This window comes from Rhinolophus ferrumequinum, chromosome 20 (genome assembly GCF_004115265.2).
Source record: "Rhinolophus ferrumequinum isolate MPI-CBG mRhiFer1 chromosome 20, mRhiFer1_v1.p, whole genome shotgun sequence".
NCBI classification, from domain to species: domain Eukaryota; kingdom Metazoa; phylum Chordata; class Mammalia; order Chiroptera; family Rhinolophidae; genus Rhinolophus; species Rhinolophus ferrumequinum.
Window position 1 is genome coordinate 56,806,516 of NC_046303.1, and position 23,869 is coordinate 56,830,384.

Below are 23,869 nucleotides of genomic sequence, written 5' to 3' on the forward strand. Positions count from 1 at the left end.
GAGATTGGAGAACTGTCAGAGAAGTGAGATCTGCACAAAGAGAACTCTGGAGATCTGCAGAGGGTCCACCTCAAATCTCCAGCGGGTACTAATCAGCACAAGTATGTGAGGAAACTACCCAAGAGCATAGGGGGGGAAAATACCCAAGAGAATTAGAAGGAACAATCCTGGAAATTCACACAGCACAAAAAATATTTTGTTTTAAATTAATTCAAAATGGACCAAAGACTTAAGCATAAGACCTGACACAATAAACTGCATAGAAGAAAACATAGGTACTAAACTTATGAACCTTGGGTTCAAAGAGCATTTTATGAATTTGACTCCAAAGGCAATGGAAGTAAACGAATGGGACTATATGAAACTTAAAAGTGTCTACACAGCAAAAGAAACCATCGACATAATAAAGAGGCAACCAACTGAATGGGAGAAGATTTTTGCAAACAGTGCCTCCTATAACGGGCTAATATCCAAAATATCGTGCAAATCAACAACAAAAATAGAAACAACTCAATTTAAAAATGGGCAGAGGATCTGAAGAGACATTTCTCCAAAGCAGACATACAAATGGCAAATAGACATATGAAAAAATGCTCAACATCACCAATCATCAGAGAAATGCAAATAAAAACCACAACGAGATATCACTTCACCCCAGTCAGAATGGCTATCATCAACAAGACAAATAGTTACAAGTGTCGGAGAGGCTGTGGAGAAAAAGAAACCCTCATACACTGTTGGTGGGAATGCAGACTGGTGCAGCCGTTATGGAAGGCAGTGTGCAGGTTCCTCAAAAAATTACGAATAGAATTACCATATGACCCAGCAATCCCTCTCCTGGGTATCTACCCAAAAAATCTGAAAACATCTACACATAAAGACACATGTGCTCCAACATTCATTGCAGCTTTGTTTACGGTGGCCAAGATGTGGAAACAACCAAAATGTCCTTTGATAGATGAATGGATAAAGAAGTTGTGGTATATATACATAATGGAATATTGTTCTATGGTAAGAAAAAATGATATAGGAACATTTGTGACAACATGGATGGATCTTGAGAGCATAATGCTAAGCGAAACAAGTCAGACAGAAAAAGCAGAGAACCATATGATTTCACTGATACATGGTATATAAACCAAAAACAACAAAAGAACAAGACAAACAAATGAGAAATAAGAACTCATAGACACAGACAATAGTTTAGTGGTTAACAGAGGGTAAGGGGGGTGGGGGGTGGGAGACGAGGGTAAGGGGGATCAAATATATGGTGATGGAAGGAGAACTGACTCCGGGTGGTGAACACACAATGGGATTTATAGATGATGTAATGCAGAATGGTACACCTGAAATCTATGTAATTTTACTAACAATTGTCACTCCAATAAATTAAAAAACAAAAAAAAAGAACTCATAGACACAGACAATAGTTTAGTGGTTACCAGAGAGTAAGGGGGGTGGGGGGGTGGGAGACGAGGGTAAGGGGGATCAAATATATGGTGATGGAAGGAGAACTGACTCCGGGTGGTGAACACACAATGGGATTTATAGATGATGTAATGCAGAATGGTACACCTGAAATCTATGTAATTTTACTAACAATTGTCACTCCAATAAATTAAAAAACAAAAAAAAAGAACTCATAGACACAGACAATAGTTTAGTGGTTACCAGAGAGTAAGGGGGGTGGGGGGGTGGGAGACGAGGGTAAGGGTGATCAAATATATGGTGATGGAAGGAGAACTGATTCCGGGTGGTGAACACACAATGGGATTTATAGATGATGTAATACATAATTGTACACCTGAAATCTATGTAATTTTACTAACAATTGTCACCCCAATAAATTAAAAAAAATACTTTGTTTTTTTACCAATCAATGTAGGACAACTATATTTCATATATTTAAGTAGGTAGAGGAAAGAATGAGCATGTTAAGGCGAGACACAAAGGTATAAAAAAGATGCCAATTAAATTTCTAAACATGAAAAAAAATCTACGTCTGAGTTGAAAAATACATATGATGGAATGAACAGCAAATTGGACACTGCAGAAGAAATATTTTAGAAAAATAAATGAGCATGAATAATCTGTGGTAGAACTTCAAGATGCCTAAGATACATGTATCTGAATTCTACAGATGAGTGGGGACTTATAGTTTAAGAAATAATGGCTGAGATTTCCCCAAATTTGGTGAAACAATATGCCCACAAAACCAAAAAAGCTCAATGACTCAAGCAGAAGAGAACATAAAGAAAACTTCACCAATGAACATCATATAATCCAGTTGCTCAAAACTAGCAATAAAGAAAAAAATTTGAAAGCAGCTGGATGAAAAAAGATACACTATGTATAGGGGAACAAAGTTTATGTGTGACAGCAGATTTCTTATGGGAAACAATACAAGCCATTACAAAACAGAAGACAGTGAAACAATATATTTAAAATACTGACTAAAAACAAAAACAAAACAAAAAAATGTAGTCAGGCAAGAATTCTATACCTAGCAAAAATATCTCTCTAAAACAACAGTGAAATAGTTTTTATAGTGAAATAGTTTTTTCAGACATACAAAATCTAAAAGAACTTCCTAGGAGACCTGCACTACAAGAAAATGAATAAAACAGAATGCATAAAATCAGAAGGAATAAAGCATAAAGAGTTGGAAAACAAAGAGATCATTGATTGACAATTGATGTAAAATGGGTTAAACTCTATAGATGACAAAGAGTCTTGGATCATGTTCCAAAACAAATTCCAAGTATTGTTGGTTAATGGAAATCATGGTTTAGAAATCATGGTTTAGAAGTCATGGTTTAGAAAAAGGTCCACAAATTATTTAATACTCCTCCCCAAAAGATTGATCCTAAATTCCCTCCTCTTAAATGAGAACTTAGAAATTTGCTTCTAATGAATAGAATGTGGCAACAGAAATGATGTTGCATAACTTCCAAAACAAGGTGTCAAAAGGTATTGTGGCTTTCTCTTTGCTCTCTCTCTTGGATCTGTCACTGTGATGGAAGCCAGCTGCCATGTCATGAGGATACACTCAAGCACCCATAGAGAGTTCCATAGGGCGAAGAAATGAGGTCGTATGCAAGCAAACAATACTGACCTGTCAGGCATGTGAAGGAGCCATCTTGAAAGCAAATCATCCAGACTTGGTCTAGCCTGAGTACAGCCCTGGGTGACAACTTAACTGTAACCTGTGTTAGAACCACTCCTGACTTCTAAGCCTGTTTCAATAAAGCCACTCCTGAATTCCTGAAATACTGCAACTGTGAAATAATAAATGGTTATTTAAGCCACTAAGTTTGGGGGTAATTTGTTATGCAACAATAGCTAACAAATACAAAATTAAAATCTCAAACAAAACAATATGTTAAACCTATTAGAATGGCTAACAGCATATCAGGGAAGTACAAACAAAAATTTGTTGAAATCACAATGTTAATATTAGTTGATGGAGACTTCAAATTGTAAACTGCAGATATGAAAATCCCTTTTATATCTGAATCTGGAAAGAGATCTAATTACCCAAGTGGGGTTAGGTCCATCGAACAAATTCATCATTGTCAAAGACAGGAAAATGTATATGGAGAAAAAGGGCTGGTACTCAAATTTTCTCAGACCTAGAAGATTTTCTTCCTGCTGCTACAGGGTGAGAACGGAGATGTGTGCAGAGAGGCTAGGCAAATGTATGCCACATGTTACTAACCAGTGTCAAATTGAATCATTTTTCTTTTATAAAAACTGAAACTCAAAATGAAGCTATAATTATTATGAACTTTGATATGCCAAATAAAACTTTGAAAAATTATATAAAGCACAAACTATCATAAATACAAGGAGAAGTGACCAAAACAAAAATACAATTTTGGTGGTAAACTTTGCCCAATTCAAAAGGCAATTGAAGTGATCTAAAATTAGTTGGACTTGGATTTACTTACTGGTCCAGCAATTTATTTAAAAAAACAAAAGCGAAAAACTCTGCAAACAAAAAATAACCTCAGTTAGTGGATTGGCCATTGGAGAGGTCTGCTGAGGTCAAGGCTAGGACACACTGCTCCCACAGGCTCTCTCTCCCCAGAAGTGTGAGGTTACTTCACATATATAGCTGCCTAGACACTTTCACATAGACACCAAACCTAGGTATCTTCAAGTACTTTGGCAGAAGAGGTCTTTAGAGTTCCGCCAGCTAACCAGGAGAGAGTGCTTTCCTTGACTAGTATTGAATATAGCCTCTTTTTTGGTTCAATTCTTCTGTTTGAGTAAACTTGGATATCATGCCAAGTTTAACCATCTCTTGCCAATTTTTGCTTCTGTTCATTAAGAATGTTCATTAAAGTACTTCCTGGGGACCTTGCAAGCCTGGTTCCCTGCCTTCCCTGGGCATGATCTTAGTATCCAGGATAAGCCAGATTCAGTTATTTTAGTTAGAATTGAGATCCATGAGTTACTGAAAAAGTAAGAACCATGAGATCCAGAGGCTGAAAAAGTATTTGCAAAATTAATCATCCATTCTGATTTTAAAATAAACAAATAAAAATAAACTTTTAGAAAATTAAGAATAAGAAGTGGCCTGCTTGATGCAACAGATACCTAATACCTCTATTGTACTTCATAGTGAAATATTAACAATATTCCTATTGAAATAAAAACAAAGACCATGCCTACTGTCACTGCAATTATCAATAATGCAACAAGAAATTGGAGAGAAAATAATGTAAATAATGAAGAGTAGAATAAAATTATCTTTATTTGTAGGTTGTGTGATTTTCATCTGGAAAAGTAAGAAGAATTACATTAAAAAATTAGATCAAACAGGTAGTATATATATCAACCAGTTAAAAAGTAAATATTAAAAAGTCAATGAATTCTCCTATATATCAGCAGTAACTAGTTAGTGCTGGAATGGAAAAATAATAACTAGAAATAATTCCTGTAAATAAGGTTAATAAGAAAAGAAATATGTAACATATATATTAAATCTATAAACATTTATTAAGAAATAATGTAAATATAATTATTGATAATTATTTATCAAGACATTTATTAAATAAAGGAAGAGGCATATCCTGTTGCTGAATATAAAAACTTAATAATTTAAACGTGTTACTTTTTCATTAACTAATCTTTATTTTTAATTCCACTCAGAACATAATGAAGGTTTTTTTTTTGAGAGCCGGACAAAATTATTTTAAAGTTCATTTGTATGAATGAATACAAAATGAGAGACAAGAGAGTTCTCTATAATTACTACACTGAAGAGGGCCTTACTTTGTGAACTATCAAATCATCTTATAAACTGAGGAAAAGTAAAGCAAGGTGGAACTGCTGCAGGAATAAACAGGAAAATAATAGAATAGAAAAGGATGTCCAGAAACAGTGTTAAGTGTATATAAGATTGTGGCAATTAAAAAGTAGTACAAAAAAGGGTTTTTACTTCTACACCAATACTTCAAATTATAACAGTAAATTTGTAAAATGCAGCTATATGAAATTTTTAGCCTTAAATGTGTATGTTAGAAAATAAGAGAAAGACTAAAACATAATTGAATTATTCATCTAAATAAATTAGTAAAAAGAGGATACAAGATGGTGAAATAGGTAAATCCTGTGTTTGCCTCCTCCAGCAACCAAATTAAGAGCACAACTAAATTATAGAACAATCAAGCAGGAGAACCATTGCAATTCTAGCTGAACAGAAGTTTTATAACTAAGGATATAAAGAAGACACGTCAAGACTGTTAAGAGTGGCAGAGACATGAAACAAGTTGCCCCCACACCTGCATGTGGCAGTTGAGAATTGGAGGGATATCTAGTTGCAGAGTTCCCCCTGGCAGGAGCAAGAGACCCCAGCCCCACACTGGGCTCCCCAGCCCAGAGTACAAGTGAGTGGAAAAGGAGGAGCCCACACAGCATCTGGCTGTGAAAAACAGTGGGGATTTCAACAAACTGGGTGGGATGGGAGGCTGCAAGAAACCCAGATATGTTCATAAAGGGCCCTCACATAGACTCACCTGGGCTCCAGTAGAGGGACAGTGACTCCATAGGTGTGATAGACATAAATGGAGAGACTGAGTGTGTGGCTTCAGGGCAAAGACTGGAGGAACAGTTACCATTTTCCCTGTGTAGAATCCTCCTCTCATGCAGCCAGCAGGCAGGCACCATCTTTCCTGTTTTGAGCCCTCCCCCAAATGGCCAAATGTGAATCTGTATTGTCCTGGTGACCTCCACTTACTCCATCCTGTTGATTCCCTGGGACTCTTCTCCACCCAACTCGCAGAACACCAGAAGCACTTTCTCGGCAAGAAGCCAGCCTCACTTACATTGCACTCTTTCTTAGACAACTCTCAGGGGTCCATGGGCCTCAAACATGCAGGGACAGGACTTGGTGTGTACTGAGAGTTTTGCAAAGTAGCTCCAGACTCAGCAATGGCACCCAACCAGAATCTATATTAACCTGGTGAACACTGCTCATTTCACCCTGGTGACTCCCTGAGACTCCACCTCATCCAACTTACTAGTGCATAAGGTTTTATCAGCAGCTGAGTCTTACAGGAGTGTTTCTGGGGCTTTTTGCAAAGCTACCCCAGGCATAGTACTGGTGGAAGCAATCTTTGGATCACAGAGTGGCTCTCTCCTACATGCCTCCAGGTCCAGCACAGGAGGTGACCAACAGCAGATCACTTTTGTAGCTCCTACCAGGTAGTCCCTGGCTGTTCATAGTCAGTGGCTGGCATGGGCTGGCATCTGAGCCTCTCTGAAGAGGCCCCTAAACAAACATACGTGGAGGTTAGCTTCAGACCACAGCAGAGCACCACCCAATTAGCCCCACAAATAGCATACCAAAGTGCAGTTTCAACAGGCACCAAAGCCCACTGGGTTGAATCCTGCTCCATGGCATAAGCTCCTGGCACAGCAGCCAGTAAACTCACTTACTTGTAGATACAGCCCAACCCAATGGGCAGTCAGCCTAAAGGTCAGTTCCACTCACTGATGTGCCAATAGCAATCAAGGCTGAACTATAACAGATGGGCAAACACAACCCACACAAGGGATACTCTTGGAACTCCTGGTAGAGGTGACCAGGGACACAGTGAAACTTGGTCCCACAGGGCACCTACTACATAAGGCCACCAGCCAAGACTGGGAGACATAGGAGATCTACCTAATACATATAAATGCATACAGAGAGGCAGCCAAAATGAGGAAACAAAGAAATACATCCCAAATGAAAGAACAGGAGACTATTCAAAAAAAAAGAAAGAAAGAAAAAAAAGAAACTAAATGAAATGGAGGTAAGCAACTGCCAGATACAGAGTTCAAAACAATGGATGCTCAGTGAACATAGTGAGAACTTCAACAAAGAGATAGAAGCATGAAAAATGACAGAGAAAACATAAAAAAGAACGAGTCAAAAGTGAGGAATACAATAACTGAAATGAAGAATACACTAAAAGGAATCACCAGAAGACTAGATGTAGCAGAGGAAGACAAGGTGGCAGAAAAAATTAGAACTGGAAAAAGAAAAAAGATTTAAAAAAAATGAGGACAGTTTAAGAGACCACTGGGACAACAGTTGTAACAACATTCGCATCATAGGAGTAACAGAAGGAGAAGAGGGAAAGCAAGGGATTGAGAATGTATTTGAAGAAATAATGGCTGAAAAATTTTATAACCTGGTGAAGGAAATAGACATATAAGCCTAGGAAGTGCAGAGAATCCCAAACAAGATGAACTCAAACAGGCCCATACCAAGACACATTGTAATTATAATGGAAAAGGTTAAAGACAAAGAGAGAATCCTGAAAGCAGCAAGAAAAAGACAACTAATTACTTACAAGAGAGCACTCATAAGAGTGTCAACTGATTTCTCAACAGAAACTTTGTGAGCAAAGAGGGATTGTCGCCGAATACTGAAAGTAATGAAAAGCAAAAGCCTACAACCAAGATTACTCTACATTCAAAGTAGACTTAACACTGATCTTCTCAAACTAGTCCAAAAAATTTTAGAGGAGAAGAGGCTCCTAAACTCATTTTATTAGACAACGATTACTCTGATTAGAAAAGCAGACAAAGGCATTACAAAAAAAGAAAATTATAGTTCAATATACCTGATGAACACATGAGGTATGACAATAAAGTTCTCAAACTAATCCTAGAAAAAAATGCTACATACTTCATTGCTGAATATCATTACAGTTATCTTCTAAGTACTTCCCTTGAGAAGGTATGCACTGATGTCAGCTCCTAGACCACCCTTCAAAGCAATTTTGGAACTCTTTTTCTGGAATGGCCATCAGAGCTGTTGGCGCATTGTCCTTGATGTCCTCAATGTCATCAAAATGTCTTCCTTTCAATATTTCCTTTATCTCTGGTAAAGAAAGAAATCACTGGGGGCCAGATGAGGTGAGTAGGGAGGGTGTTTCAATACAGTAATTTGTTTACTGGCTGAAAACGCCCTCACAGGCAGTGCTGTGTGAGCTGGTGCATTGTCATGATGCAAGAGCCATGAATTTTTGGCAAAAAGTTCAGGTCGTCTTTTTCACACAGCCTTTTCAGTACTTCCAAATAGTAAACTTGATTAAGTGTTTGTCCAGTTGGTACAAATTCATAATGAATATTCCTTCTGATATCAAAGAAGCTTAGCAATATTGTTGCAACAAGTTCATGAACTTAATTATCTGACCCTGTAGATGCAAAAATCCTCAACAAAACATTAGCAAAGTGAATTTAGCAATATGTTAGAAAGATCATACATCAGATCAAGTGTGATTTAACCCTGCTATGCAAGGTTGGTTCAATATCCACAAATCAATTAATGTGATACATCAAATAAACAAAATGAAAAATAAAAATCATATGGTCATATCAATATATGCAGCAAAAGTGTTGAACAAAATCCAGCATGCATTCATGATAAAAAATTCACAGTAAAATGGGAATAGAGAGAAAAAAAACCTCAACATAAGAAAGACCATATATCACATACCCACATCTAACATCATACTCAATGGGGAAAAGCTAAAACCATTCTCCTTAAGATCAGGAACAAGACAAGAATGCCACTTTCTCTTCTATTCAAGATAATATTGGAACCCCTAGCCACAGCAATCAGACAAGAAAAAGCAATAAAAGGCATCCAAATTGGAAAGGAAGAAATAAAACTGTCATTATTTGCAGATGACATAATACTATATAACGAGAATCCCAAATATTACACCAAAAAATTATTAGAACTGATATATAAATGTAGCAAAGTACCAGGATACTATATTAATATTCAGAAATTGATTGCATTTTTGTATACCAATAACAAACTATCAGAAAAATAAATAAGGAAAACAATCCCATTTAAAATTGTATCAAAAAATATATCCCTAGGAATAAATTTAACTGAGGCATTAAGAGACTTGTACTCAGAAAATTACAAAACAGTGAAGAGAGAAATTAAAGAAGGTACAACAAAATGGAAGCATATACTCTACTCATGGATAAGAATAATTAACATAGTTAAAATGTCCATACAACCCAAAGCAATGTATGGTTTCAGTGCAATCCCTCTCCAGATAACAATGACATTTTTCACAGAACTAGAACAAATAATCTTAAAATTTATATGGAACCATAAAAGATCCTGAATAACTACAGCAATCTTGGAAAAGAACAAAATTGAAGATATCCAGCTCCTGATATCAAATTATACTACAAGTCTATAGGAATCAAAACAGCATGGTACTGGCATAAAAACAGACACATAGCTCAATGGAACAAAATACAGTGTCCAGAAATAAACCCATGCCTATATGGTCATTTAATCTATGACAAAAGAAGCAAAATATTCATTGGGGTGAAAACAATCTATTCAATAAATGGTGCTGGGAAAATGGAGAGAAACATGCAAAAAAATGAAACTAGACCACCTTCTTACACCATATACAAGAATAAACTCAAAATGGATTAAGACTTAAATGTAAGACTGAAAACCATAAAACTCTTAGAAAACACAGGCAGTAAACTCTCTGATGTTTCTATTAGTGATTTTTTTTTTTAATCTCCTTGGGCAAATGAAACAAACAAACAAACAAATGAGACTACATCAAACTAAACAGTTTTTGCACTGCAAACGAAACCATCAACAGAATAAAAATGCAACCTACTGAATGGGAGAAAATATTTACCAATGATACATCTGATAAAGGGTTAATATCCTAAAACTATAAAAAACTCATACAACTGAACACCAAAACAACAAACAATCCAATTGACAAATGGGCAGAAGACCTGAATAGACATTTCTCTAAAGAGGACATACAGATGTTCAATGGACATATGAAAAGGGCTCAATGTACCTAATCATCAGAGAAATGCAAATTAAAACAATGAGATACCACCTCACTCCTGTCATAATGGCCATCATCAACAAATCAACAAACAACAGGTAATGGTAAGGATGTGGAGAAAAGGAAACTCTTGTACAGTATTGGTGGGATTGCAAATTGGTGCAGCCACTATGGAAAACAGTATGGGGCTTCTTCAAAAAATTAAAATTAGGGATGGCTGCTTAGCTCAGTTGGTGTGCTCTTAACAACAAGGTTGCCAGTTTGATTCCCATATGGAATGGTGGGCTGTGCCCCCTGCAACAAGATTGAAAATGGCGACTGGACTTGGAGCTGAGCTGCACCCTCCACAACTAGATTGAAGGACAACAACTTGACTTGGAGCTGATAGGTCCTGTAAAAAACATAGTTACCCAATAAAAATTTTTAAAAATTATTACTGATATTGAAAAAAATAGAACTACCTTATGATCTAGCAATTCCACTCCTGGGTATTTATCTGAAGAAATCCAAAACACTAATTTGAAAAGATATATGTACCCCTGTATTCACTGCAGCACTCTTTACAATAGCCGAGATATAGGAATAACCAAAATGCCGATCGATCAACAATTGGTTATAGATATGGTACATATATACAATTAGGTATTACTCGGCCATAAAAAGAATGATATCTTACTATTTGGGACAACATGGAGCTTATTACCTAGGTGGAGCAATAACCTAGAGCTTATTACGCTGAGTGAAATAAGTCAGACTGGGAAAGACAAACACCATATGATCTCACCTATATGTGGAATCTAAAGAATGAAATAAACAAGCAACACAGAAACAGACTCATGGATACAGGGAACAAATTGATGGTTACTAGATGCGAGGCATGTTTGGGGGCTGGTTGAGAAAGGTGAAGGAATTAAGAAGTACAATTTGGTAGTTACTAAATAGTCATGGGGATGTAAACTACAGGATGGAGAATATAATAATATTGTAAGAACTATGTATAGTGTCAGATGGGTACTAGATTTATCGGGTCATCACTTCATACATTATATAAATGTATAACCAATATGCTGTATACCTGAAGTTAATATAAAATAAAATTGAATGTCAACTATAAAATAACAGTCATGGGGATATAAAGTACAGCACAGGGAATATAGTCAATGATATCGTAGTAACTATGTACAGTGTCAAGTGGGTAGTAGAATTATTGGGGTTGTTGTTTTGTGAGATACATAAATGTCTAATTAGTATGTTTTTTTGTAATGATTGAAATCTTATTTTAAATTCTACATTTAAATAGTTGTAACCCTATTTTAAATTTTACAGGATTTAAAAAATGTATTAATCAACTTATATTTTTTTAATTGTCAAAATCAGAACAAGGAATGTGGTGTATCATTACTTTCAACCGACCATCAATTTTCTTATCCTTATATGATTGTATTGGGATTGGTTTCTTATAGACCTATTTTAATAAGAGGATTTAAAATTTTTTGCATTTGCTCAGTGAACCTACTTACCAAAGTCACAGTGAACTCTGCATATTTAATTGCTTTCAATGCTCACGTGTAGTCCTATATTTCTTCATTTTTACTTACATCTTGCTGCCTTGATGCATGTTTTAGGGAGTTTTTTTAAGAAGGTACTTGAATGGTATGTTTCTGATTCTGAATTTCTCTATATGTTGAGATATCTTCTGTTGCTTTTACATGTGAATAACTGGGTAAGTTAGAGACTTTTTATTTATAAAATATTTTGCTTTTCCAAATGCTGTTTCATTGTGTATTAGCATTTAATATTGCAAAAGAGAATCTGAGTTTATCCAGACAATTGTTCCTTTGTCTTACCTATATTTTTAATCTGGCACTTGTATAATTCTTTTGCATATTGATGATAATTTAAAATTGAGTTTATATTCAGGTCTAGGATATTTATTTACTTATTTATTTTAATACCAAGAGTCCTTTAGCTTTGACTCATGGATTACTTCATCTCAGGAAAGATTGCTTCTATACTGTTTGTGATTTTTATTTTGTATCTTTTTTGGTTCAAGTCTCCTCCCCACCCCACCAAAGAACACATACAGTTCTGAGGTTGGACCTTCTTTACCTGCACTATATAATTTTCATTTTTTTCTCTCATCTATCTCATTGTCATTTTTTTTCTAGAGTTTGATAGTTTTCTCAGGGTTGTCCTTTATAGGACATACCTTGTATCAATCATTCATTTTCTGTAGTGTCTTTTCTCCCATTTTGGTCCCCAAGAGTTATTTTAGTTTGTATTTGAATTTGAAGTTTTATTGAATTTTTGTTGTTTCTCACTATCCTATTTTTTTTCCCTCACTATTTTTTTCTCACTATTTTTTTTTCTCTTTTTATTCCCTTTGTCTACTTTATGACAGTACCTAGGAAACACCTTCTAAATTTTGAAAATATTTTTATTGGTAGAAAATCACGTCATAGATAGGCTCTTTAGTTTCTAAGAACAATCAATGTTCTCTCTTTAATTAAAGTATATTTTTGGCACTCCCATTTTTGCTTTTAGATTGTTTGTTTCATAAATATTCAAATGTCCAGAGGGTTATGCACATTCAGCAGGCATTGGCTAGTGAAATGTTCTTAGCCTCCTCATTGTTCACTTGAGTGGTTTCTCACCCTGGGATAGAAATCTGAAAGTTGTGAGCAACTCCATTTAATTTACAGTTCCTTCTAGGCAACCTGGATCTGTAGGATTATGGTTGAGTATATATATACTTCCTTTGACAGTTTAGGTTATGTAACTAAATTAGAGACTCACACTTAATTTAAATCTGTACTCCTACTGCAGTATCCACTGCTTCCATTGCTTGTCCTGGCTCCACTTTAGTTTATAAAGCCTTCATTATGGATGAGTAAGCATTCCAGAGAGCAATACGTCTCTGCCTGGGGCCCTCTATTCTCTGTCATGTCTATTTTGTGAGACAGAGAACTGAGAGATGCACAATAAAAGACAAGAGTGGGGGCAGTCACAAGACTTTCTTTAGCTAGCTCAAAGGATAGCTATCACACAGTAGAATGATGACCCCTCGTGTGTTAGTGCCCCCGAGTTACTTGCAGAAAGCAGGGTTGAGGGTTCAAAATTTTATCCTACCTTGTTTTGTGTCATATGATGTCAATGACTTATGCTATATTCTAGAGGATGGAGCATGTGATATATAGTCCAAGAATGTATTTCTCAGTCCTTCATATTGATATGGGAGAGCCCCCCCACTATAGAAATTTTAAGTCTTCTTTTCCCTAGTTTCTTTGCCTCTTAGCCTCTGGTTTTAATCACTCTTCTAATCAGCTTCTTAGTCCTAAACTAAAAATTGCTCCTACCCTAAATCACAGAATGTCTCTCACCTCTGCCTATTAATTACTTAAAAGCCTGTGAGCTGTAATCATTGTAGTCCAACATTCCCCAAGCCATTCCAGAACTAACTCTTGGATAAACAAACGCCATCCCAGAGACCAAATGGGTTTTAACACTCATCCAGGCCAGTCCATACCTACCCCCTGGGTAAAGTTAAAATAATTGGGCTTCAAGTCCTACTCCTGGAGCCAGCACTTTTAATTTATTAACTAACATCTGTCTCCTCATCTAGGGACCATCAAGATATGAGTTATGTCCGAGCAAGGCTTCCAGTGCACCCCAACCAAGACAGATATGAGACCCCCGCTTCTTTATTTCAGAACAGATATGGCGAGAGTTTCGTGAATCCCTCAGGTAGGGACAGCTCCACCCCCTTCTCAGCTTGAAGCAGATACAGAAGAAGAGACTTCCCATCCTTCAACTCCCCACAGAGATGTATGGGGATCACGTCTCTCAGGGAGAACAAGGCAGACAGTTAGAAACAGGTAATTGGGTCTCTGCATTCCTGCATGTCCAACACAATCTATGGGGAACATCGCCTAGAGACCTCCCAAATTCTTTCCTTATCTGCCCTAACCATTAGCCACTGTGAGGAGACTAAAAGACAATAAATTAGACCGGTCCTGCACAGTAAAGGGATACAATGACCTCCATCTCATCCTAGCCTCATTATATCACATTATATATCATTATATATAATATATATATATATATATATATATTATATATATATATATTTTATATCATTATATCACATATATGCCCAGTACTTCATTAATATCATTATAACAGACTGAACTCTGGGAATATACATGCGCTGTCTAAGAGGAGAAGATAACAACCCCTTATCAATCACAGGTGTCAATCAAGGGGTTCCCTGTCCAGAGGGCAATTGCCCATCCCAGAGAAAAAAAGATAAAATCCCCAGGCTTCTGTGAGCTGCTACCTCTTGAACATTGAGCTTTGAGCCCCTCTTTTGAGCCTTGCCTTTTCTTGGGGCCTGCTCCATACTCTGGAGTGTACTTTCTATCTTAATAATAGTGCCACCTTGAGCCTTTTGAGTCTTCAGCCGCTTTTCTTAGTGCTCGGCCTGCTCCTGATTCTTTGGGGTGTACGATCTCTTTCGATAAAACTTTTCACCACTTTACTTCTGTGTCTCGTTCAATTCTTTGCTCGAGACACCAGGAACCTGGACACTGCACCGAGGAGGGGTCCATCCTCCAGTAATATACCTGCTAAGTTTCCCAGTTTTCCTCCCCGAGGCCTGGGTTCGACCCCCGGTCTGGGAAGCTAGCCAGACTCCACCCAGACTCCTCTGGGTTCAACCTCCAGTGTGAGAGCCAAGCCCGGACTTCACACTGAGAAGGGCCCTCCTTTCCGGTAACAATATCAAGGATGCAATTGTTAGAATTCTGCCCAGGTTTTGGCCAATGTGGTCTTGTCTCTTTTGTTTCTCATAATACTTTCACTTTGGGGCCCCATTTCTCTATCCTTGTCTGTATTCATACCTTTTGCATTGTGACCTCCCAGCTTCTCCAATCAACTAGAATCTATTTCCCCATCCCTTGTATCTGGGTTAGTCTTGTGATGGGCTATGGTCAGTGGATATGGCGGATAGTGCTGAGCCTAGACCTCAGAGGCGTTGGAGAGTTACGCTCTTTCTCTTGAGCCCCAGTTGCTGCCATGAGAACAAGCTTGTGAGACAGGAGAGTTAGCATGTTGCTAGGTAGACAAGGAGGTCCCTGGTGGAATAAACAAAAGACAGCCATATCCTAAAACTTCAGGTTTTGAAATCACTCCTTTGCTCCAGGACATAATGTAACAAGGCCCTGAGATTAATCATAAAATCCCTTTTGGCCTGACAAATGGAGCAGATCTGATAGATAAAGAGTGGGTTACTTTGCTAATTCCTTTAGGATGGGCAAGAAGAACAAACCTGGTAGACAAATTTCATTAGAAGGCGCCAGTTCCCTTCTTCAAACAGTTCCCTTCTCCAAACAGCTCCCCTTTTCCAAACAGGCAAGGCAAGGTATAAAAATAAGAGCTTTTGCCTCAATCACGGGCACCCCCATTCGGGACCCCCTCCCACTCGGGAGCTGCAACCTCTTCTCCTGCCTCTAATAAACTATCATCTTTTTAAAACTTTTTGCCTCTCCTTGGTCTGTGTTTCCATTCTTTGGCTTCACGAGACACAATCCCAGCCCACACCCAGAAACTGCCGGCAGATCCAATATCACCTACATCACTTGGACTAGCTTGCTGGAGGATGAGTGATGACATGGAAGGGAGCCAAGTCATCCCAGATGAGGTTGTCCTAGATCAGTCAGTTCCCTAGAAACATGCCAACTGCCAACAAGGATGAGCCCAGCTGAGATCAGCTTCATCTGTCCCAGATCAGCAATTTATAAACTCATGGGAAATAATACATGATTGTTATTTTAATCAAATAAATTTTGGGATGATTTGTCATGCAGCATTAACTAACTGATGCAACTACAGTTAGGCACACGAGCTGTTTAAAGTTCGATGAAACAAGTGACAAGTTTCACTTCAGATAAGTTGGAATGATTTATTTTCGCACCAGCAGAAATGCACTACACCTTAACTAGTAATTGTTTCTAAATGTTTAGTTTTTTGGGGGCAACTTAATTAGTGAAAAATCGTTTCTCAATTTAATTTGCACTTACTTGATTAATAGGGCTATCTAAAAGTTTTTCATGAATTATGCATTCATTGTTAATTATAAATCATCTGTCAAAGTTTTTGAGTGTCCTTTGTCTCACCTTTCTTTTGTATAAATTGTGTGTTTTTTTTTTAAACTCTTTAAAAAGCATCTTTAATATTTTGAGTATCTAACGTTTGGCCAAACACTTTTAAACTTAGTCATGCATTACAGCAGGTTGGAATCTCCAAGTGGATTTATAGAAAGAATATTACTGATAGCACAAACTAAGGAATATTGGATGCTACTGTGCACAGCGTTATGAACTTCACATTTGTTATCCCACTTAAACCCCAATAATTTTTAAGGTAAATAATATTAATATAAATAAATCAACTTTACACAGAAGAAAATTGAATTGAAATATATTTTAAAGTGCACAAAACAAGTAAATGCACAAAACAAGTGCAGAAAACCACATTTTTAAATCCAGATCACTGACTTGAGTCCATGCTCTAACAACTATTCTCTACTGCTTGTCCTAAATGAAGTCTTTGTGTTTCTGTGGAAAGGAAACAGTCATGTTTGTGTTTTTTTGGTTTTGTTTTTGTTTTTTCTGGATGTGTTTCAATGCCTAAATCAGCCTTTGATTAGTGAAAAAATCCTTCTGGAGTGTGATTAATTGTTTACAAACACTCATAGTTCATATAAACTGCCATTTTGTCTTATGCTGTTTAAAGTATTTTGATGGAAAGGTGGGTGAAGGTAAATTAGCCAGCTGTCATCCTAAGCTGACACTTTTGTTATCAACATATCTTAATAACCTAAAATTATTATAAATTTTCAGTCACACAGTAAATTTTGCTTTGCTATACATTTAAATGACAATTCTTGTTGTTTTACCTCCTGGCTTTAACAATCTTCATAGTTCTCTGTTACTTACAGAATTAATTCTAAAATATGGAGCAGGGCGTGTTTGGCTCATCATAACTTGTACCAAACATTTCTTTCTAGTTATTCCTGACGCTCCTCTCTCTTTGCTCCAGTTAAATTGAACTCTTCAGCATTTCCCAAGTACATTCTATTCATTCAGTCTTCTGTCCTTTCATGTATGCTGTTCTTTCTTTTCAGGATGCATTTCCCTTTGGGCCACTCACCAAACTCTTATTGTTCCTTTAAAGTCCTATTAGTGGAGGCTTCTCTAGCTTCCCCAGGCTTAATTAGCACACTCACTCTTGTCACACTGCCAACTCACCTTTATCTTAGCACTTACATCATATTGTACTTACATATTTAATTTAAGCACCAGTTTATATGGTCTTTAAGTTTTATCAATCTTTGCACTGAAGCTCAATAAATAACAAATTATTGAATTAATTAATAGAACTAAAATATATGCAAGAAATAGAAAAGATAGCCAGTGAGATGATACTAAAGAAAAAAAAATAAACAAAATGAATACAGCTTTAAATGAAGAAGTAAAACTCTATTAATAGACACAAATGTCTACATTAAGAATTCTAAGAAATCTACACAAAAGCTTCTAGAACTAATAAATGAGTTTAGCAAAATCATAGGCTACAAAATAAATATATAAAAAGGAAACCTTCATTTTTCCCCCCTCTATTCTAGCAATGACCAAGTTTGTATTTATCATGTTTTTTTTTTTTTTTTTTTCTGTATTTTAACGTGTTTTGACATCTTAGGGGCCTTGATGTCTGCGGAGAGACTGCCCCTCCCAGGGTCAGCTAATTCCTAGAGACAGCAAACAACTTTCCTATGAGCATAGCTTTCATATACAAGCCACTAATCCTGAGTCCATACCTGCAACACTTTCTTTATCTAACTTTCACACACCAAGCTAGTATTGCTCCTCCTCTAATTCACCCCAGGGCCAAGTACAGAACAACTCTAGACCACCCCTATAGCCCAGAGCCCACTAAAATTATTCAAACTATCTATTCCTAAATTTGTTCACACTTGCCTGTCCTGTTCCCTGGTCCCTTCCTGTAGAGAACAAAATAGAAGCTCTGGGCATGTTCTCCCTTTGCCCCTTCTGCCTCCTGACTAACCCAGGTACTTCTCCACGTGGCATGCTGTGGTATGTGACAATTTCTGTTTCTAGGGACTTCTGAATTTCTTCCTTCACAACAATCATTTCTGTGTTGTGTGCCTGCATGTCCATAACTGATTAAAACAAATCCAAGATAAATTTTAATAAAAGTGAAATTCCAAATTAAAATCAATACCTATTACAGTAGTACTCAAAAAATGAAAAAATTCAGTATACATTTCACAGAATATGTGCAGAACCTGTATGCTAAAAGCCATAAATACTGATGAAATAAATCAAATAGAACTTAAATAAATGCAAAGATATAATAAGTTTATGGATTGGAGCACTGCAAGAAATAGGAAGAATGTTAAATGTCAGTTCTTCTGAAACTGATTCATAAATTTAGCACAATTGCAATAAAAAACCTAGCAGAAACTTTTTGTAGATATTGATAAAGTAATTTTAAATTTATATGGAAAAGCAAAAAAAAAAAAAATGAGAATAGCCCAAATAATTTTGAAAAAGAAAACAAAGTTGAAGGACTCTACCTGATTTTAAGACTTAATATAAATATATGTAATTAAAACAGTGTAGTATTGGCAAAGCGATCGATAAACACATCGTTGGTACAGAATAGAGAATCCAAAAAGAGACCCATACGGCCAATTTATTTCGGAAAATTTGCGAAGTTAATTCAATCATCTTTTCAGTATACAGTGCTAGAATAATTGAACATTCACATGCAAAAACAAACAAAACCCACAATTCATACCTTACAGCTAAAACATAATAATGATTCCAAATGGACCAAAGACCGAAGTGTGAGATGTAAAATTATAAAAGTTGGAATAAAAGAAAAATCCATAAGCCAAACTATTTGTAACCTTGGATTAGTGAAACAGTTCTTAGACATGATACTAAAAGCATGATTCGTAAAATAAAAAGTTAATAAAAATGAACTCTATCAACCTTAGAAACTTTGCTCTCTGGAAGAAACTACTAAGAGAATGAAAAGTGAAGCCATAGACTGAGGTAAGGAGTGGTGGGGTGGATATTTACAAATCACATGTTTGACAAAGAACTTGTATCTAGAACATATTAAAATACTCCCAAAACTCAACAATATTAAAAGAAACAACCCATTTAAAAATGGACAAAAGCTTTGAACAGATACTTCATTAAAAATGGAAAATAAACACATGAGAAGATGATCACCCTCACTAGTCATTAGGAAAATGCAAATTATAACCACACAATAAGACACTACTACCCACCTATGCATTTGTCTGCATCTCAGTCAAACTGAATTTTTCTTGACTCTACTCGACACATCTTTGCTGATATTCTGACCTGGCATGTTAATCTTCATCTGTCAACCCCTACTGATCCTTTAAAATTCATCTTTGGAACCATCGATCCCAAAGTCTGCCCTTGGACTCCCACCCTCACTCCCTCCATCTGGGTCTGAATTAGTGGCCTTTGTAATGTGTGATGATGGGCCCTCCATTTTTACCTACCACCTTCTTCATCAAATATATAGTGCTAACTTGTTTAATTAGAGGTTTTAGTACTCTCAGCTCTGATTTCCATGAAGTCAGAGACTCTATCTTCTTCAAACTTATATCCCCCCAGAAAACAGCACATTAAGAAAATTGTTGAGTGAGTGAATAAGTTCACATAGAAAAGTGATATGATCTTTCCTATAAGCACAACCTCAGCTTGAGGATAGTCACCTTTCAAAATTAAAATCATTTTTCCCTAATCAGAGGTTGTGGCCGCCCCACGTTGGGCGCCAATTGTGGCCGTCCAGCAGCCACGAGTCAACGAGGAACCTGAAAGGGGGAGTGGGAATGAACAAAGACACTCACAAATGATGATGATGCGGCCGGTCTCCAGTGATGCTGAAGCACCGAGTTTATTTTCTACCACCGTTTATATACCCTAAGAATACGTGCAGTTTTAACAGTCAGCAGATAAAGGAATGCATTACATCACAGAAAGTTATCTTTTACCTAAAACACAGAAAAGCAGAAACTACTAAACAAGCCTCAATGCTATTATCTCATTAACAGTAAATTCATAACTTTTACATACAAGATACAAAATCCTTGAAACTTTTCCAAAGTCATTATCTCATGACAAAGCCCACCAATTATCCTGCTAGCCTTCAGTCCTCAGTGTCCGAGAACCGGTCACCCTGACCAGCTTTACAGCACGCTCGCAAGCACCCTCCAGGCGCAGGCAGAGATAATGCCTTAGAAGCCGAAACAAGTTAATCATAAACTGAGCCAGTCTGCAAGGCTTGTTTAGAATAACAAGAAATCATGGCTCCCCACAAGAGGTATACTTGGTTTTTCTAGGTAACTTGCTCAGCTGACCTAAGGCTTTTTATCCTAAAACTTAGGACCTAAGGCATCCTCAAATGATAATTTTGTATCACTGGCTACAATTTGTCCTGAGAAGAGAGACTATGCCAAACTTGACACCATGACATAGCTATAACAGCTTGGTCCTTGGCTATCAGGCATTTACTGCCGACACTAAGGTGAAGGCCTCTTCCCAAAGGTGAAGTCCCTGGTCAGTCCACATCATAGCTTTCTCAGCATTGCAGGCACCACTTGGGAATTGTGTTCTGGTTGCTTGTCTATATATGCACGTGGCCTGAAATGAGCAGGCATGCCAGTCCCTTCCTGCATCCCACAGACCCCGAGTTACAAAAGGTAGAAACAAAGGTTGCATCAGCATATAGATATGCTTCTCAAAATGCTTTCATCATTTTATGCCATTATATACACGTGAGATTAGTATTTTTGGAGGCATTGGGACTGTGACTTATTATAACAACAGCGTTTGGAGTGTATTTGGAGCTTGATAAATATGATTCACTTATGGATGGCTTTAAAACTCATGGCATGTCTTCTTATTTCTCCACAAAATATACCTTGTTTTAAGGTTAAGACAGTTGAAGTCAGTGACCTGTAGATATGAGGTCTTTTGGGGCAACTATATGACAACCCTATGTAGCCCTGGTTTTCTCCTCTGTGAAATTGGATGATGCTACCCGACTGCAGTGGATCGGAAAGGAATACTCCAGACAGTGTGAGTGTGAGGAATAAACAAGACAATCAGTTTGTGCAGATGTGGCCATAGCACCTGGTGTGTAGACACTTTACTAGGAGCTTCTTTAACTGCGTAACGTGTGAAAATGTGAAACTTTGTATACTTCTGCGTTCATATCTTTTGCCTTCAGTATTAAGAAAGGAAGGAAGGAAGGAAGGAAGGAAGGAAGGAAGGAAGGAAGGAAGGAAGGAAGGAAGGAAGAAAGAAAGAGAAAGAAACTCTCCAGGGGAAATAAAACCCACCTCAGGATTGTTACATCAATCAATTTTATGAGAGATGTTTGCTTGTCGAGTTATCTCCATGATAGAACAAATTGATGCTGCATCACTGAAAATAATGAGGTGACCATCCTGGCAATGAATTGAGGAAAGAATGACCCTTTACTGTTGTCTGGTGACACTGTGCTAATTTAGAAACCACAGATGCTGCCTTGTGGCAGAGGTTTGGTTTTGTACAATTCTCTGGTCAGAAACCTGACATGGTTTGTTGATGTTGCTGTTTATAGCTGCAGCCTGCCCTCCTCTGTTCTTGGAGGGTTTTCTTCATATAGGAAGGGATAGTAATTGGAATATAAAATCTCCCAGAGAAACGTATGCCCAGCTTTCTGCATGGATTCTTAGCTGAGGTTTGAAAAGTGGGCTGCGTTGAGCTCTGACTGGGAAAGCTAAAGGTGGCAGGCAAGCAGGTGTCTGTTAGTCAGGAGAGTGGGGCCTGGGCACCTCCCCCTCTGTGAAATGAAGAAAGGAAAGCCCAAGGATGTGTGCCTCCCAGGAGAAAAGTGTATGGCTGATGAAGCTGCCTTCACAGCTTCCAAGCTTTGCACTTCTGGAAAGTTCTGGTTGTGAGAGACAAATCAATGCCAAAAGGCTGATCAGTGAAATAAGATCCACTGAGAAGCAGTCCAGCTTACTTACTTACTTACTTGTTTGCGGGGGTGGAGAGGGGGACGGGAGGTGACAGGGTTTGGGGAGGTCTGTGCTATGGTCTTCAATAAGGAGTCTGGAGTCAGGGCCAACGCTCTGTTTATTTTAGAGGACTGCAGTTTGGGATATGGGAGAGACTTCTCTGGGTGTGAAAAATGTCTCATGTAGGGGTTCTGGGCAGGAGAATGGGAAGAAGTAAATAAGCACTGTGGAAAATGCAATTAGGTCATGGGATCACAGACCGTGGAGATGTGCTCAACATCACTGCATCTTGTATGAACACAGACCAGATGCACTTAGATTTACCTACACAGAACAGCCAGCGACCAATGGCCACCAGCATTGCAGTTCTCTTTGCGTCTCAGTGAGCTGTACAAGGAGGGGTTTTTGGCCTTTGCGTCCTTCTAGTTCTAGCATTGTGACACTGGTCACCGTTTAAGATAAAACCCAGTTTGAAAGCTAGGCTTGCCCGACGATGGGTTTGCTGATGAGGGGCGCTACGGGGCCATCCTTTGCATTTGTAATTATGGTGCTTGTTTTGTGTGTTTGCGGTGGAAGTACTGGGCGGTTCCTAGACATGTGTTTGAGTGCTTGTAACTGTATTATAAGGTAGGTGGGTAAAGTGTGTAAAACAGGCCGTAGAGCACCTGCCAGAGTACCTGCTGGGGTGTCTGGACCACGTCCTTTATGAACACTGCACATACACAAAAGGGCCGATGGGCCGGAGATGGTGTGGGATATGCCCAGTACTCGTGCTGGGTGTCGGAAGGATGGGGCCGGTGGTAAAAAGAATCAATATATATTTACGGTGGGGGCGGGGAGGGGATTGCGCGGAGGCTGCAGGGCGGGGCAGCGCTAAAGAGAGCGAGCCCGGCTTGTGGTTGGTTCGGGAGTCTGGTACCCACGGAAGGAGTAGGCTAGGAGGGAGGGCATGCGGACGGGAGGATAAAGCGATGGAGTGTGCTGCGTTACCGTTCTCCAGGCGCCGTTGTTGGAGCCGAAATACCGCGCGTCTCTGACGGAGCCGGCCTTCTCTTCGCGTACGCACTCACCAAGCTGCGTGCGCCCCTTCGCCGTGGCGGTGGTCACCGCTCGCCCGGGGCACCCGGAGCAAGGCGAGAACGGGTCCCTCTCGCAGGTCTTCCTCGCCCAGCGCGCCCTGTAGGGCACGCGCGCCCCGCCGGCTCTAATCTGCGCGCCGACCGGAGCATGATTTATGCCCAGGCCGAAGCTGCCAAGGTAAGCGGGCGCCTGGCAGGGACTCTGCCTGCCCTTCCTTCCCTTTCCCTTCTCTGGGAAGCTTCCCTGCTTCTCCCGAGGCCCTGGCAGCGCCCACCCTTCTCAGGGCAGGGATCCACCCTTCTCTCCA

The 23,869-nt window shown here is 38.3% G+C and overlaps 1 protein-coding gene across 4 annotated transcripts in view; it reads left to right on the forward strand.

Moving 5' to 3' along the window:
* The first annotated feature begins 23,408 nt into the window (after nucleotides 1–23,408).
* Nucleotides 23,409–23,869, forward strand: part of HECW1 (HECT, C2 and WW domain containing E3 ubiquitin protein ligase 1) — a 548,017-nt gene continuing 547,556 nt past the window's right edge. For all 4 annotated transcript variants that reach the window (XM_033088739.1, XM_033088737.1, XM_033088738.1 and 1 more), the window contains exon 1: nucleotides 23,409–23,739. Coding sequence is in view for 3 of the 4 variants with exons in the window: in XM_033088737.1 (XP_032944628.1) it covers nucleotides 23,710–23,739 (30 nt within the window). In the remaining variant the exon portion in view is untranslated. The remainder of the gene's footprint in view (nucleotides 23,740–23,869) is intronic.